The 16,714-nt window shown below is 43.3% G+C and overlaps 1 protein-coding gene across 6 annotated transcripts in view; it reads right to left on the reverse strand.

Annotated features, from left to right (window-relative positions):
- Positions 1 to 5,781: 5,781 nt before the first annotated feature.
- CLIP4 (CAP-Gly domain containing linker protein family member 4) overlaps positions 5,782 to 16,714 on the reverse strand; it is a 609,451-nt gene continuing 598,518 nt past the window's right edge. For all 6 annotated transcript variants that reach the window (XM_069608715.1, XM_069608714.1, XM_069608711.1 and 3 more), the window contains one exon: positions 5,782 to 7,949. In XM_069608715.1, the coding sequence (XP_069464816.1) occupies positions 7,628 to 7,949 (322 nt within the window). In that variant the 3' untranslated portion in view covers positions 5,782 to 7,627. The remainder of the gene's footprint in view (positions 7,950 to 16,714) is intronic.

Here is a 16,714-nt window from a genome sequence, read left to right on the forward strand (position 1 = left end):
AGTGTGGAGTCGAAGATGACCCCGAGGTTTTTAGCTTTGCAGGTAGGGGCAGGAAGAGGGCCAAGGGAGGCCGGCCAGAGAGCTGCAGGAAAGGAGGGAGTGGGTGTGCCGATGAGTAGAATCTCAGTCTTACTGGCGTTAAGGCAGAGGTCATTGGCGGCACACCATTCCTGGATAGCAGACAGACAGTCGGAGATGAGGGAAGGAGAGGAGGAGGCCGAGGGTAGCCTGAAAATGAGCTGGGTATCGTCCGCATATCACTGAAAGTGGGGGCAGAGAGCGGCGATGCGGTGGGCAAGGAGTTTCAGATACTGATTGAAAAGCCAGGGAGAGAGGTTGGATCCCTGGGGGACACCACAGGTGGAGAAAAAGATGTCAGAGAGGAAGGAGCCCATTTGGACCTGGGAGGGTCGACCGGAAAGGAAAGAGGTCAGCCATGCCAGAGCCTGACCAGTGATACCCAGGTTATCACAGAGACGGTTGAGCAGGATGGCATGGTTGACAGTGTCAAAGGCAGAGGAGAGATCGAGCAGAATGAGAACACAGGGAGTGTTGGAATCGAGGTTCAGGAGCAGGTCCTCACGGATGTTCAGGAGAGCAGTTTCCGTGCTTCTGGCCGCTCTGAAGTTTAAGCTGGGAGATGGCCAGTTTCTCAAGGAGCTTGCCCAGGAAGGGAGTAATGGAGATTGGGCGATAGTTGGCCGGGCAGGAGGGGTCGGAAGAGGGTTTCTTGAGGAGGGGGTGCACAAGGGAGTGCTTGAGGGGGGATGGGAAGACTCCAGAGGCGAATGAGTGGTTGCAAAAGTCAGCTAGGGCAGGAGCCAGGGAGTCGATGTGGTCCTTGATGGTTTTGGAGGAACAGAGGTGAACCTGTTTAGACGAGGTTTTCATAGATCGGACTTGTCTGGAAACCTCATCAGCAGAAAAAGGTGGAAAAGCAGAGAAGGAGGGCGGAGGGGCGGCTGCAAGAGAGCAAGAGGAAGAGCAGGGAAGAGAGGGAGGGAGGTGAGAGGAGGAGAGCGAGGACAGGATGTCCTGAGTTTTTGAGATGAAGTGCGAGGCCAGTGCAGTGCAGAGGGCCTGGGAGGGGACAGGAGAGGTAGAGACTGCAGCAGGGTTGGCCAGCTCCTTGCAGATTTTAAAGAGTTCGGCCGAGTTGTTAGATGCCTCAGAGATGCGGGCTTGGATAAGGGCTCTCTTCTTGGTGAGAACGGAGAGCCGGTATTGCCTTTGGAGCAGGCGGCAGGCCAGTTTGTCAGAGGATGAACATGAAGCACGCCATTTCCTCTCTGCCACCCTGCACTTGCGTTTTAGGGTGACGAGATCCGAGTCATACCAGGAGTTACATTTGGCTTTGGGCTTCAGGCGGATTCTCATGACGGGGGCAAGGATATCGAGAGTATCAGATATAGAGGAATAGAGCATGGAGAGGGCTGCGTCAGGGTGGGAGTCAGCCGAGGGGGGAGAAGGGGCTGAGAAGGTAGCAGCGAAAGCCTCAGCTGACACGCGCTTCATGGGTCGGATGACCGAGAAGGTGGGTGGCAGTGAAGAGGGTGGCTTTGCCTGTGGGGTAGGGAGGGAGAGGTGGGAGGATAGGAGAAAGTGATCGCTCCAAGAGAGAGGAGTGGAGAGAGGGAGGGAGAGGGGAAGGTCAGAAGAGATCAGAGCATCAAGAGTGTGCCCTGCAGAGTGAGATGCATACTAAGAAACTGTATTATGAAGCATCGCGGTATGCAGCTAAATGGATGCCCCGTGGACTGTATCTGTTGAAATTTCCATGTTGTGTCCTAAGAGATCTATACTTGAGATTTAAGTGTAACCAAATTCACACTGGTGAGAAAATAGCAAAATGGGATAAAGCATGTATAATTGACGAGATTGACGTATGTCGCTTTTGTAATCTTACTGGGCAAAGAGAAACATTGAAACATCTGACAAGCTATTGTATCCATTTTGAAACTCATCGTATAGACACCTTGGGATGTGCATTGTTGGGTTCAACACAAAATGCTTGAGAATGGTGATGGATGAGGTTGATGTGGGGCAATTCATGTAAATCTGTGTTAGCACTCACCAACCTTCTCAAAACCATTGTTGGGGAATTGTCCAACAAAAATGGATTTTAGAGAGATTAACACATCTTTCTTTTCTTGCTTGTTTTTATTCAAAAATGTTTATGAAAATGTTAAGCTTGTACATGTTTTAATGTTTTGTACTGCAATTGTATATGTTGTAAAAGTTTGTTAATCAAACTATAAACAACTCTTTTAAATAAAAAAATAAACTGGGTCAAGTGTTTTCCTTTGCTCATGTAAAGGTCTAGGTAGAGGTATCTGATTCGGGCCTTCTCCATCTGTGGGCTGTGTACTACCTACATAGAGTGTATAGTGCCTGAAAGACTCAAAAGATAGATGAATGTGAACATTGGGTGTGCATTTTCCTGGTAGATGAGGAAGTCAAGAAGCCTTGTTATCACATGCATCCTGGCAGTAGATCTGCTATATTTAAAATAAAACCTATACAGGCCTCGTGAGCATGATCTCTTAGGCCAATCAGCTCTCCCAGCAACTAGGGTAAGGACACCTGACATTTATTGCCTGTATCCTCTCCTCCAGACCTCCCAACCTTTATGGGGGGAAAATAGTTGTAACAACACAGAGATAAATGTACACCACATTGAAAGGCTCCTACAGGTGGAATCCTTCAGTAGCCAAACCCCAGTGTTATAAAAATAAAATGCCACCTCATCTCTGTCAGAATGCCTCGCCTCTTAACTATTGCACTCGAAAGCACCACACAAGAACCTTTGGTTGCATATCATTCAAATAAATCAAAGCCACTGAAAACAAGGCATGGTCCGAGAGCATTCTTCTAGGTACTTTGAAGCGTAAAAAGGCATGTGACACACATACACACACACACACTTTCTCTTGTGTGGTGCGCTAGAATTGGATAGTGCTCAATGCGTATTTAACTGTGATGCTCACTGGAACATGCTGCTGAGATTGATGGTGCAGCCTGGCACCCAGAACCTGAGAACAGCTGAAAACTGTAACCTGGCAGCCCTAATGATGTCCATTCACTTCCACTCCTCGAAGTATCACTTCTGGCTACTTCGAATTCGCAGCCTGGTTTCACAGCATCAACACGCACCAAATCCTAACCATGCCGCAGAGCCAGACTTGAATCTCCAACTCCTCCAGGTGATGGTTTACTAAAAGACCTAACAGGAATTCACAAAATGTATGCCAACTCAACCTTTCTTGTTGCGGCAGGCTCATTACTTAGATCCTATCTGATTGATGGTTGTGAGGAGTAGGAGAAAACTAAGCCTTACTACTCCCCTCAGCATAGGTGGCTAGTAGACAGCCCCACTGTCAACTGTGTATTACTTTGTGCCCATTCAATTATCCTCATAACGTACACCAATTGGCTGAAGGCCCCACCTACACTACCAGCACATTAGATCTATGGCCGAGGGCCTTTTATTATTATAATTAATAGGGTCGTTATTGAGCACAGATCTAGCTTTGGGACGCAATGGGGTGCTTTATAGATCATGGGGTAGGGACACTGCAGGAAACGGATACAAGGAAGCAGGGAGCTAACAGAGGAGGGGAAGGGCATGCAATCTGGCAGCAATGGTTCTACAAGCAACCACAGGAGGAAACAGGGGGAGCAGATTACTCAGTCTCAGTTCGGATGCGGAGTGTAGGGTATGTGGACCTAGGTGTTAGGGAAGAGGCATTCCTTGAAGAGGAGAGTCGTAAGCTCTTTCCTGAAATGTAGTAGCATGGGGGTGAGAATGGTGTTGATAGGGAGGAGGTTCCAGAGTCTTGGGGCATAGACCGAGAAGTCCTGTGTTCTGGTTCTTTCTTTCCTGCACTGGCGGCATTCTGGTCTGCACATGTCCTTACATCTCCGTGGGCCTCCAGAGATTCTGAGTTTCTCAATGAGGTTGCAGGAGGGCTTCAAGGCGACAGTCTTGTAGATGATGTATCAGGAGTTGAAGAGGATATGTGCTTGCAGTGCGAATTGTAGTCCGATATGTGTTGGGTGATGTGGTTGAATTTGTGTAGTCCTTTGATGAGTCATGCTGCAGCATGCAGGACATAGCTCAGGAGTGCCAGGTTATTCGCCATAAAGCCTTCCAAAAGGGCATTGCCACCAACCAGGTGGGAGAGGATCAAGGCTTGGACAGCAGCTATCAAGTGGTTTTCTGGGTTGGAGGGCTTGAATTTCTGCAGGACAGATAGTTGGTACCAACAATTTGTGTCTTCCTTGCTGAAGGTGAGGTGTCTCTCGATGTCGAACCAAGGCACTTGGGGCAGGTGGTCCCCCGAGGGTGTGAAGCCCACGAGGGTCAGAGAGCCAGGTCTAGATGTCCGGGTGTTCTGTTTGATGGTCAGCAGTAGGAATTTGGTCTTGGAGGGGTTGAGCTTCAAGTAGGCACTGCACCATCCTGGATTGGATTACTGTAAGGCAGGCCTTGAGCTTGTGGATTTCTTTGATGGAGGATATCTTGAGATAGAGTTGTGTGTCATCTGCATATTGGTAGATGTAAAGGTTGTGTGGACGAGGAGTGTTCAGAGCGTGTTCAGGTGATTAGTAGAGTTGATGATCTGGAGGAAACCATTTGGATGAACTGGTGGCGGTTAACAAGGCCTTAAAGAGATGGTTGTTTCGCACCATCTCATGCCACCCACAGCTCTACTCTAATTGGATACATCCATTCTCACATCAACTACTCAAGTTCACTCACCATCCAAATGCCACCAAGTATCTTTGCATGTGCCATGCAGCTTGAATCCTTATATGAACCTTACTTAGTAGCATTATGCTCAGTCTGAAATTAGCCTACAACATATATTTGCAGCAGGTTTTTATAAATGTTAATTCAAGTTCGTAAATACCCAGTTTATTTTCAACAGCCATCCCCCGTTGATTCTTTCAACCCAAATTCCAAACCTGCTACCACCTGCAGGTAAGTTGGCTGGCGATAGGACTCAGATTGCTACTGCAAAGTCACTCCCACTGGGTCCTACACGGCAATTTTCTGACAGCGAGAGGCACATTCGTTCTGACGTAAGCTTCACACCGTATTAATACATCCAGTGGCTAGCCAGGATTAATCTATTCAGAGCACTACTTCATCTTGCTATAGCTTAATCTCGTCACACTTTACGAGAACAATTACATATTGGCCAGATGAAGATGCATGGTCTTGCTTGACCTGCAAAAAAGAGGGTAGATATCCAGGCCAGTAGCTTTCAGCTTTGTAGCCTCCCTGCTTCCCGGAAGAACCAAAGGGGGTTCTGCTAGAGAGGCGACTCCTTGTTGATGAAACATTGGGGCAATCCTTACAAACCCTTTGTAACATCCTCCTGTTACAAAGTGTAGCATGATAACCTAGCATTCAGAGTCACATTTACTATATTATCTTTATCTGAAAAAAGTGCAATTTACAAAAAAGCTTACAAAACTAACAGGGTTCACCCAGTAAATGATTCCCCACAGTATAGACGTTCAAATTTAGAGAGCTTCTATGAAAGAAACTATGGGTCCAATACTAACCCCCCCCAACTGAAAGGAAAAGAAAACGACACATGAAGAATGCCGTCTTTGTGTTGTTCCTATGTAGAGGTAATATGTAAAGAATGTTTGATCTGAACCTTTATCTTGTAGTTCGTGAAAGTACATTTCAAATTACAATAAAAGCCCAAACCTAAACCACCGTCGGCCACGCTATAAGAACTATGTAGTTATAAAGGAGATCAAATCATGTTTCCATACTGTATTTTTGTCCAAGAATACTTTATTGTATGCGAAAACACAACAATGTTAGAGACAACATGGAAATATAAAAACATACCTGTACAATATTAATTCTACTTTTCAATGGCCTTGCTCAGGGGACATAATCTGTCAGTTGAAATAAAAGTAGAAGGCATTTAAATTCTGATGGTAATAAATAGATGGTCAAACAAACATATGTACCACACAATCTTTTAAACATAAAAACACAAAGACAGTAAATATTAAAAATTATAGGCATTCCGTTGTTAAACAATAGCACTTTAAATTACAATCAACCAATGTTTTTTCTTTCTCCATTCCAATGTGTACTTCAGATTTACATTTGAAATGTACATTATTTGTTCACATCCACAACAATACTAATAGATCACATGAGGTAGCAACTCTCACCCCTTTTCATGTCACTAAGAGTTCAGGAAAATAACTTGTGGTACATAAACAAAAACAGTTCCTTAAAAGCAAAATGATTTGAATGAAAAAATAGACAGTTAATACTTTCATAGATGTTTTAAAATATTAGAAACATTGAAATGAGTAATTCTAAAGTCATGGAAGTGCAATTGCTGTTATATGATTTAACCAAAGACTTGACAAATTAATACATTGATTTTTTTTGTTAATGTAAATAAAACAAGTGCTTTTCAATATTACAAAATGACCTTAAAGGTTGAACAAATTACAATGTTGTCAGTTTTATCCGATTTTCCAAAAATATTTCTGTTCTGCTTTACCCATCAATATTATTTGTGCAATAGATTTCTTATTCTTTACATGTTCTTTATAAACAAGGATATTTCAATATTTTAGTGATGAGAGAAATAATCTATGGGTATAGAAGTATAACCTGTATGTACATTAATACCTTTACTTTAGAACTCCTCAGTATACAAATATACAGCATTATGTGACGAGAGCACATGCTGTGCACGCGGTATATACATTAAACTACTCGCGATACACCTTTGAAACACAGTACTGTTAGCAGTTATAGTTGGAGAAGGCACACTTCCTCTTCAATAACAGGAAACCATTTTAATTTTTTTACTGAAATACTGTGCTAAGGAGATACAGGCTTTACAAGGAGAAGGGATCTTTTTCATGGGAACAGAAATCCCAGAGAGACAAAAGTGCATTATGCTGAAAAAGTGCTATCCCTACGCTGAAGCTCACGATGAACATCCCTGCTCTAGGAAGAAATCAGGGTTTTAAGTGCATTAAATCAATGTCAAAACACATAGGACTTTATTCTGTTGCATATTATTTGCGGTGCACCTTTATGTCATTCTTTTTGTTTCTATTTCCCATTGGCTGGTGTGCTTTAGTTTGGTTTTATGTTATAAAAATACTGAACTGATGGTAGCTACAACCTATATAAAAAGTCTCCATGTGCATGCTGGTCTGGAGAAGTATAGAGTTGGCAACATTCCCACAAAAGAAACAATCCCTTGTGTTGCATGCATAGGAACTGCTGAGTTGGAGTAAACTCTAAAAATGCAGGAATCACAACAAAATTCTGTAAAAAATTGAAACCACCTAAACAATATCTGAAACAAACATGCAGCCATGAAGTACATAGCTTTCTAAAACGAGTATCTTAAAATCTTAAAATTATATATAGATATGAGACATTTTATGAACCTCTTTGTATAGTAAAAATTGAGGTTTTGTGAGACACTGCAAACAATGGTAGTCAAACATCTTCGGAAAACAGGTTACGTACATCTTCATGCCAACAATGATCTCTCCTCACGCCCCATTTTCTAAAATATTTCACTTTGTCCCAACAATACATTTTTTAAAGTCTGTGATATCAGAAAATCTCATTTACAAGTTTAGAGCCGTTTATCCCCCGATATGTTACCCTACTCGGACGAACCAGTACACCGTAATTCTGTTTGCATTGGAAATAGCGCTTGTCCCCCACAGATCCATCATTCTTCCCCTTGGCGGAGCGGAGCTCCAGCCCCAGCCACACTCCTTGCGCAAAGTCAGTCAGGCCAATATATCTGATGATGGCCATTTCACTGGAACTGGTCAGCAGGACTTGGGAGCCTTCGTGCAGTTTCACATTGCCCTCTGCACTAGTGGTGGCAGTGCTGCTCCAACTGTGCCGCAGACTAGGGTTCTTTGATCTAGATGAAAAAATACATAAGAAATTGAGTATATGCGACAGGTAAAAATAACTCACTTTATTCTGTGAGAGAAATGTTTCAAAACTTTAGCTGCATCATCAATATGTGTTCAGTGGCAGGCCATATCCGATTTAACAGCCCACAGCCCGAGTTAACATGCTGGAGACTAGCAAGGGCCTTCAACGAAAGCCGAGGTTTTTTTTGTTTTAGTTTTTTTATTATTGTTTTCATTCAAACATCAAATGTACAAACCTTTTACTATTAGTACAAAAAAGAAGAATAAATAAAACATCCTCATTCATATTTAAAGTAAAATTACCCAAAAATAATGTTTAGGTTAACATCAAACAATTAATAAAAATTCATAAAACAATTCATTCAAGGGTAAAATTTGTGTTAATTATTGCTTTAACCCTGCAATTTCTTTCATTATTAGGGCAAGAACCCCACATAGTGCAAGAATCAAACTCTGCCGTTGACCTCCCATCAAACCAGCCTACATCAGAACATTTACTATTACCGTCCCTAAATGTTGGTTTCTTTCATCATTCAGTGCCGGACAATTGGTTACCAGATGTTTAATAGTCCATTTAGCAGGCAAATTAGTACAAAACCTACAGGTCTGGCTACCCAAGCCCGAGTCACACTTTCTTGTTCTTTCTAGTGTCATAATTTGGTTTAGCCGGAAACTGAGATAATTGTCCTTAATTTTGGACAGGGAAAAATAAGAATATAATTTGCAATCTCTTCCCTCTTAGTGAGAAATTTGGCGTACTCACCATACAGGGAATATGGTCCCAGCTGATCAGAGGAGACCGCCTAGTCATATTTAAAGAGCTTCTTCTTTACTGTGGCCAAATTGAAGGTAAGCTCTTCTTTGGATGAACCAATTGATAGTGTTTCGTTGATTTGCTCTTTAAATTGTGTGATGCTAGCACCAGACTCCCTAGTCTGGTCCTCACCCCAGCTCTGATGAAGCGACATAGGAGGCAGAATTAGCAGTTTAGCAAACTCGCCCATCTTTCTTCACTTGGCTCTAGTTGCCAGCGACATTAGACCGAACTCCTGTCTAATAATTGAGTTTGGGATTGAATTTGCAATACGCAGTGTTTTCTTCCAGAACATTCCCTGAACCAAATTGAGGTATTTCCCCAAATCGCTCAAGGAAAGGTCCAGACCATACAACAATACTGCCTCCACGCTAGACAGATAATACTGGAGCAAAGGTTTTAACGAGAAGTGACACTGTTGAGAATAAACCTTCTTCATATTTGCCAACAAAGGTGCACACTTCCCCTTCATAAAGAGTTTCCAGCTTTCCTTGGAATTTGTGTTAGTAATATGGTACCCCAAATATCTCAGGGACTCTACCCTTTCTAGGGGGATTACCTCCTACTCACCATATCATGGTTTTAGGCCATCTTTTATTAGAAAAAACGATAACCTTAGACTTTTGTCCGTTTATCTTGAGGTTGTTTTCTGCTGCATTATCAAAGAAAAGAGTCAACCTCCTCTGCAACCCAATCAGTGTTAAATCAAACAAAACAATATCATCCGCAAATGCAATCCAGTCTAGGGATACTGACCTCAGCCTGACAGAAATGGCAGTGCCTCCCTCCCAGACATTTTTGAGGTCTGCAAGGTAAAGGTAGGAGCCACAATGCATCCCTGCCGCAGACCAGTGGTCAAAGTGAGCGGGAGCGGTGCTCCTCTACTATTTTTAAATTCAGTTTTACTGTTCCTATACTTTTATTTTAAAATTAAAACGTTCCGGAATGGTTTTGTTTTTCAAATAAAAGTAAAGAAGAAGTTGAAACTTGCACTTTCAGTGCACTACACTGAATGTTCCCTTAAACAGCAGGTGCATGAGTTTGGGGGTTTGTATTGTGCAGGGATGTGGCATGGTGATGGGGTTTGTGAGGAGTGGGTGCAGGCCAGCTCAGAACATAGTTCCACTACTTCTTTTCGAACACTTCGACCACTGCCGCAGACCCACACACGTAGCAATAGGGTCCGGCATGGCCCCTCCCTACTCATCCTCACCCTAAGTGTTGTGTCAGTGTGCAGCAATGCTAAAAGCTGAACCAAGCTTAATGGCAGATTCATAGCTAGAAGTGTCTTCCAAAGCCTTGCTCTACTCACTGTATCAAAGTCATTAGACATGTCAATTGATGCCATATAGACAAGAGCCCGCTAATTGGTTTTTAACAGCTGCCAAGAGATGTGACATTGTGAGCGCAAGATGTTCCCATTCCTGCTTGAAACCCAATTTGCTACTGAGAGTAGAGGCCTCAAAGTAATTTGTGCCTTAAGTTCCCTTAACAGGAGAGTTCTAAATATCTTACTGGAGGAAGCTATAGGTCTAAAATGTTTTCGATCCTTCCTATCACCTTGCTTAAAAATCGTAATGATGGAAGATGCTCTGCATGTACAGGGAACTGTCAGGGTTCGGCTAACATAATTAAATAAATCAGGCAAGGGGATAGCCCAAACCTCTGCGTTGCATTTAATTAGAGCCTGAGGTATGTTGTCAGGGCTGGAGCCCTCAAAGGTTTTGCCTTGCCGTATGCCATCATTCTGCCATTTAAGTGTGCTATGTTTTGTCCCCAACTTGGTTAGAGGGAGTTGACCCTCATCACTGTATGCCAGAGTATTTGTTAGAAATATATCTTACCCACTCCTGTGCCGTGATGTTCCATTGAATGCAGTGCTGCAAACCTTTGGTGACACCCCCATTTTTCTCTTAAAAAAAAAATATCACACTATCTTTTTAGATAAGGGTCTTAACAACCTCTTGATTTTGTTCTATAAGTCTTGCCAGACCAATAAGTTTAAGGGAAAGTTTATACTTTCCCACAATCCTTCTCTTAGCCTAGAAAAATGCACATCTGTCAGTAATAGTTTTAAGGGAGATTCTGATGGCTGCCCTTTGGGCATGTTTCTCCTCCTTAACCTTTAAGTCATAGGGATGATTACGTTGTTTGCCTCCACTTATTTGACCCATGTTGGAAAGAAGCTTTATACATTCTAGCAAACTATGATTATAATTATTGGCGATTAGCCAGACTCCCTACATCTCCATTTTCAGCAGTTCTTTTTCCCATTTAATGGTAAAGATTCTGTACACTTTTGAGTTCCGTTTCATAGTCATACCCCCCACCGCCTCTCTGGTGTAAATAATGTTGTGCTATACTGCAGATGGCAGACTGAAGTTGGTAGAAGCATTGACAGGATTATAGGGTAATGATCACTGCCCCAAGCGCCCCCCCTCACCAATGGATCACACAAACATCCCAATTCCTCCGTCACATAGAAATAGTCAATCCATGACTTTTTTACCCTCCTACTCCATGTAAAACAAATCCTTCAACTCCAGTTCCCCATGTAAATATACTTGGAGGTCCCACACCGCAAAATATGAATCCCACATCGCCCCCTGCTGCACCATTTGGGTAGAGAGCCTCTTTATATAGTGGGGTCCCCGTGTAGGTTGAGGCGGAACACAGGTAGCATTAAAGTCCCCGCCTACAATAAGGTACTCTTTTTCACCCCTGCCCAACCACTCCATGAACAGGAGATCTAATTCCTGCTGTAGATCTGCCAGTTTAGTATTAGCATGATTCCAATAAACATTTACGATCAACATGTTTGCGTTTAAGACAGGGTAAACAGAGATTGATTGCCATCAGATCTTTCGACTTAACATTTAACTCCAAATGTGTTCAGTCACAATTTAACTCTACTGCAATTGCATGACCACCTATTGGTCTACCTTTTGGGCCTCTGATTGCTGGCTTACAATACGTGTGGAACCCTTCCAGTTCAAAGATGTTTGTAGCCATCCTTACTTGTATCAATAACAGTTGCCGTCTTTACATCTGGTCCAGAGGGGCCATCCAGTTTATGGTAGCCGGACATGTTCCACAACGTCAATTTCAGGCAAACTCCCTCAAAGGCTCAACTGCTTAGCTTTAGACTTCTTAAACATTTCCATTGCAGATTCCAGCCAGGACCATTCTTCTAGGTCCGGTCTTGTCGCTATTTGAGTTTTAGGTTTTATTATATTATCAAAAACGTGTAGTGACTGTACGGGGGCTAAGAAAACCTCAACCTCCTCTGATGTATTTAATTGACCCAGATGGTAGCCAACAGACTTAAGGGCTTCTCAGTAATTCCAAACAATTTGTGCAATCAGATTGGAGGCATAGTAACAGACTGACCTCTCAGTACCTTTTTTGGGGAATGCAACCCTTTGGATGTCGCCAGATCTCATGGCCCGTAAATGGGGAATGGCCAGGAAGCTTTTGATCATGTTTTTCTATTTATATAAGGGAACCCACATACTGCGGTTGAGGGAAAACAGCAGCAGCCCCCATTGTTCACTGTGCCCGGGATGACATCCGCCCTTGAAGGAAGCACCGTTCTCATCTGATCCGCTGAAGTTGCCTGCACCTCTACCATGGCATTTAAAGTGGCCACTTCTTGAGAGGGCATGTCAACATTAGAAGTCTCAGTGTTCTCCAGGAATACAGTTATTTTAGGTTTTTATTTTATTTTTTGACAGCCACACCTTTATTGCCTACAATACTTGGTTTTGTTGAAACTCATTTTGCGCCAAAACCTCACCTGACAGAGCGTTAATAAATTGTCTGGAGTGGTTAAGTTTATTATTTAAGGCTGGCAGGATTTTAGACTTTTTTCCTTTTGCCGTTTTCCTTTCCTTTTTTGTCTGTTCACCCTTACCCAGCCTTCTTGGCCGCTCTCCTCTCCTGGCGAGTTACTGATTGTATGTACTTCCTGCACTTCCTGCACTGGGTAATATTCCTCCACAACAGTTTGTCTCTCCCCAAGGCACAGTTCAACATGCGGGGTCGGGCTGTCTGGAAATTCTGTATTTGTCCTCACCGATTGTTCTACGTCCTCCACCCATGCCTCCTTTGGTGTTTGATTCTTAATTGTGCCTGGTACCAATTCCACCACTCCTTCTCTGTTTTCCAAGGTACAAATGCACGGTCTTACACTGGCAAGGGATTTCCAACTTATTAGCCAGAAGCTTCTTCAGCCCTTGATCCAGGGAATTTAACTTTAGGGCGTTCACCCGAACCAGTTTTTTCACATAGTCCTACAGTCTCAATAAAGATTCCAGCACTAAATGAAGTGCTGAGATCGAGGCAGGGTCAAGGGTTTCCATTTGCGGCATAATGTTAGAGTCACTCCTTAATGTGATGTTTTTAAGGGTGAAGTCATTTTCATTTAACAGAGCAGACTGAGCTTGTCTGACTCCTCGTAGGTTCTGGTGCTCCATTAGTGAGCTATTTAGAGGACTCCGGTCATGTTCATAACCTCTTCCAGATCTTTGATATTCTGTTTCACTGTGCAAACCAGGTTTTTTAGTCGCTCGATGGGAACATTACCTAATTCCCTCCATGTCATTACAAAGTTTCTCGAAGAATTGATCCAATATGCTCTGATGTTCATTGCTTGTAGTGAAGGGTGCTTGATTGATGTCACCCCAGAGCTCCCGATTCTGCACTATAAGGCTAGTGTATGCCTCAGCATTTACGTTATTCTCACCAGACATACATTTTGGGGTAGCAAAAGTTACATGGCTTTACTCATATGTGGCACTCCTTTATCCGTAGGCCGCGGATCTTTACTCATTGGTGTCAGCACTTTGCCGGTTTACCCCATACTCTGTCCTTGGACCTCCTCATGGTAGTCGTAGCAATCTCCCAATACTTCAGAGTACAGGCTGGGAGTCCTGTCTACTTCAGGGGCCGGGTCCCCATGCAATTCTCCTTTGTCATCCTGGTCTTCTCTGGACGGCAATTTAGATGTACTTTGTTGCTCCCCCATGGGAAGTTCCTCTTAGCTAGAAGTTTTTAATTCTGCATTTAGTTCTGCATTTGGTTCTACTCCTCCTGGACTTGCAAAGCAATTTGCCCCTTTTCTGTTACTTTTAGCTTGCTGTTGCAAAGTTTAGACATTTATTTGTTGTCCCCTAGTTTCCACAATATTTTTGGTGCTATTAAACACGCACAACCAGACGTGTTGCTCTTTCCTTATAGCGAACCCACCCGCTTTAGGGCTCAAAGGGTGAAAACACCCACAGTCGCCCGGGTCACAGTCAGAAAAGAATGGAATCTCAACTCACTCAACAAGCACAGTAGCTAGTTCCTCTTACCCAGTTTGTGGAGTCTCGTGGAGTCCTGAGATTCACCCGGGTTGGATGCCTCTTCTCTTCACAACACTGATATTCAGGCAAGGGGGTCGCAGGGAATCCAACACACCTTCCCTGACTTCACCACCTTGTCCGGCTGGCTGGACTGCCAGACTGCTTCACTCCACGCTCACTCTATGTGAATCGCTCTGCGACAGAGGGGTTTTTGGCCAGCAGCTCCTCCTCCAAAAACAATGGAATCGGTAAACAGAATGTAGGGGACTGCCAGACTGCTTCACTCCACGCTCACTCTCCGCGACTCGCTCTGCGAGACGGAGAGGTTTTTGGCCAGCAGTTCCTCCTCCAAAAACAATGGAAACGGTAAAAAGACTGTAAGGGACTGCCAGACTGCTTCACTCCACACTCACTCTCCGACAAGGGTTTTTACCATCCTCATACAGCCTGCCACTGAAGACATTATTGCCATTAGTATCTGCGACAGAAAGCAGATTGTTAATGGCAAGGATTTTAATTTATAAAAGAACGCTCGCGAGCATGCTTTCATAAACAAAAAAAGCTCAGATCTCGGCCAGGGATATAGAAAAGGATCTAAAAAGGAACCTTTTCTATTTCCATGGAAGCAGAAACGTGGTGGCAAAGACGCAGACCTGGCGCAGGACGAAGAAAACAAACAAGTGGCAGGGTTTGGGCGAGAACTGGGGATGTGGTGAGCAGGAATAGGATACAGGAGGGCACTTCGGCACAAGTTTGGGTGGGGGGATACGGGAACCTGCTGCTGTGCGGGAATCAGTAGGGATCATAGAACAAGATAAGTAGAACCTGTACGAATTGGCTTCCGCACAATAGTAGGGTGGTGGGAACGTTTTATTCTATGTCAATACACATACCTGAAAACCGCTATACATGTTTATGAGCTGTGGATGTAAACCACAGCTATGTGGCCCTCTGCTCCTGCGGATCTTCACAAAGCGACCTGAGCTCATCATTGGTTTTAGATGCATACTCTAAAGCTAGGCTCGGGTGAGAATGCAGGGTGTTTGCTGAAGACAAGCAGTTGTTTAAAGAAGAACTGACCTACTATGTGAAGAAACTTTTTCTTAAACTTTCATCCTGTTTGGGTAATTTTTCCACTTTCCGGAGCAGATAACCAAGCAGACACGACTAGAAGGTTAAGGGGATGGAGACAGAAATGGCCCCAACCAGACATGTATTGAAAACAGAGAAGATAGAGGCAAGTCTGTTAAGGGGGGCAACCTGAATGTGGGATAAATTTCAGTGGTTAGAAAACCATTTTAATCTTCATAAATTTCAAAGGTAAACATAGACGATTTTACAAAACATAGTTCTTATCCTAAAATAATAATTTGTTAAAAAAACAAATTGTAGGTTGAAATATCTAATGTCAAAAACACATACGGGTACAAACGTGCCACATTAGTGACTAGGGTATTGTCACAAACAGTTACTAAGAAAACACTTTTTGCCTGTGGTTAATCATTTCTTTTACCAACCATAGGTTCTGCATAACACTTAGTCATTGACTGCATCAAATTTGTAACTGTATTTAAATTACACAGTCTGACATCTCGACATGTTTCAGTTCATAATGGTAGCGAATCCAGAACATTCATCAGGAGTACAACCCTTGTATTTGTACAAGCGTCTGGCCTGTGTTAGTGTGTTGGCGGAGGAAATTCTATGCAGCATTGTCCACCCCTAACAGACAAAAACAAAACACTGGAGTGAGTTATTAGTTCTCAATATTCCAGTTGTACCCATCTAATGGGTAAAGAAACCCTACCCAAGGTAGGGAAGATTACCTGCGTAGGATTTTTAGAGGGCAACCTTGTTCAGTGTAACAAAAGGAAGACACTCATGGCGTTCTTCCTGGGGTTTATCAAATAGAAAAGCATATATATTTAATGCTTAGGATGTCGCAAAAACACATACTAAAGGGAGAAGTTTATACACAGCAAAGGGGTCATTTCAGTTTTAAAAAATACTTTAACACTAGAGCCCCATAGTGCGGCGTGATGGTTTGTAGGAATCGTAGTGAGGACAAAGGCTCTGTTCCCGATGCTCAAATCTGGTTGAGCTGCTAAAGCGTGTCAGATTAAGCTTAATGGAATGCTGTAACAGAATAAACGGGGAACACTGAGTTGGAAAAGGGACATTTATAATACTATGACCGCTTCCGTGTGTTCTCTGAAATAGTCAAAAAAGGGTGCAATTACCTTGGTCATCAAGGACTCTCTTATACCCTGAAGTATCTTGGATGAAGCTCTTTGCGATAGCGATCGCTGGCCGATTCCCTAGAGATGCATGTGAAAAAGGCCCAATTCCCTAGAGATACATGTGAAAAAGGGGCGGGGTAAATTCTAGAAGAACATTCCATTGATTGTTATTTTAGGCGGATGTGTACGTTCTAAATATGCCTACCTTTTATGCTGTCCTAGTCTGCTCTCTCCGTGCGTCTCTCACGGTCGTGTGGCAACCGCTGCCCAGTGTTGACCGAGCGATCGATAGTGCTTGCTTGTAGTCGCGTGCTCACTACAAGAAATGAAAGCAGCCATTCAGATCTACT

Source organism: Ambystoma mexicanum, chromosome 4q, assembly GCF_040938575.1.
Source record: "Ambystoma mexicanum isolate Mex_15411 chromosome 4q, UKY_AmexF1_1, whole genome shotgun sequence".
NCBI lineage: Eukaryota > Metazoa > Chordata > Amphibia > Caudata > Ambystomatidae > Ambystoma > Ambystoma mexicanum.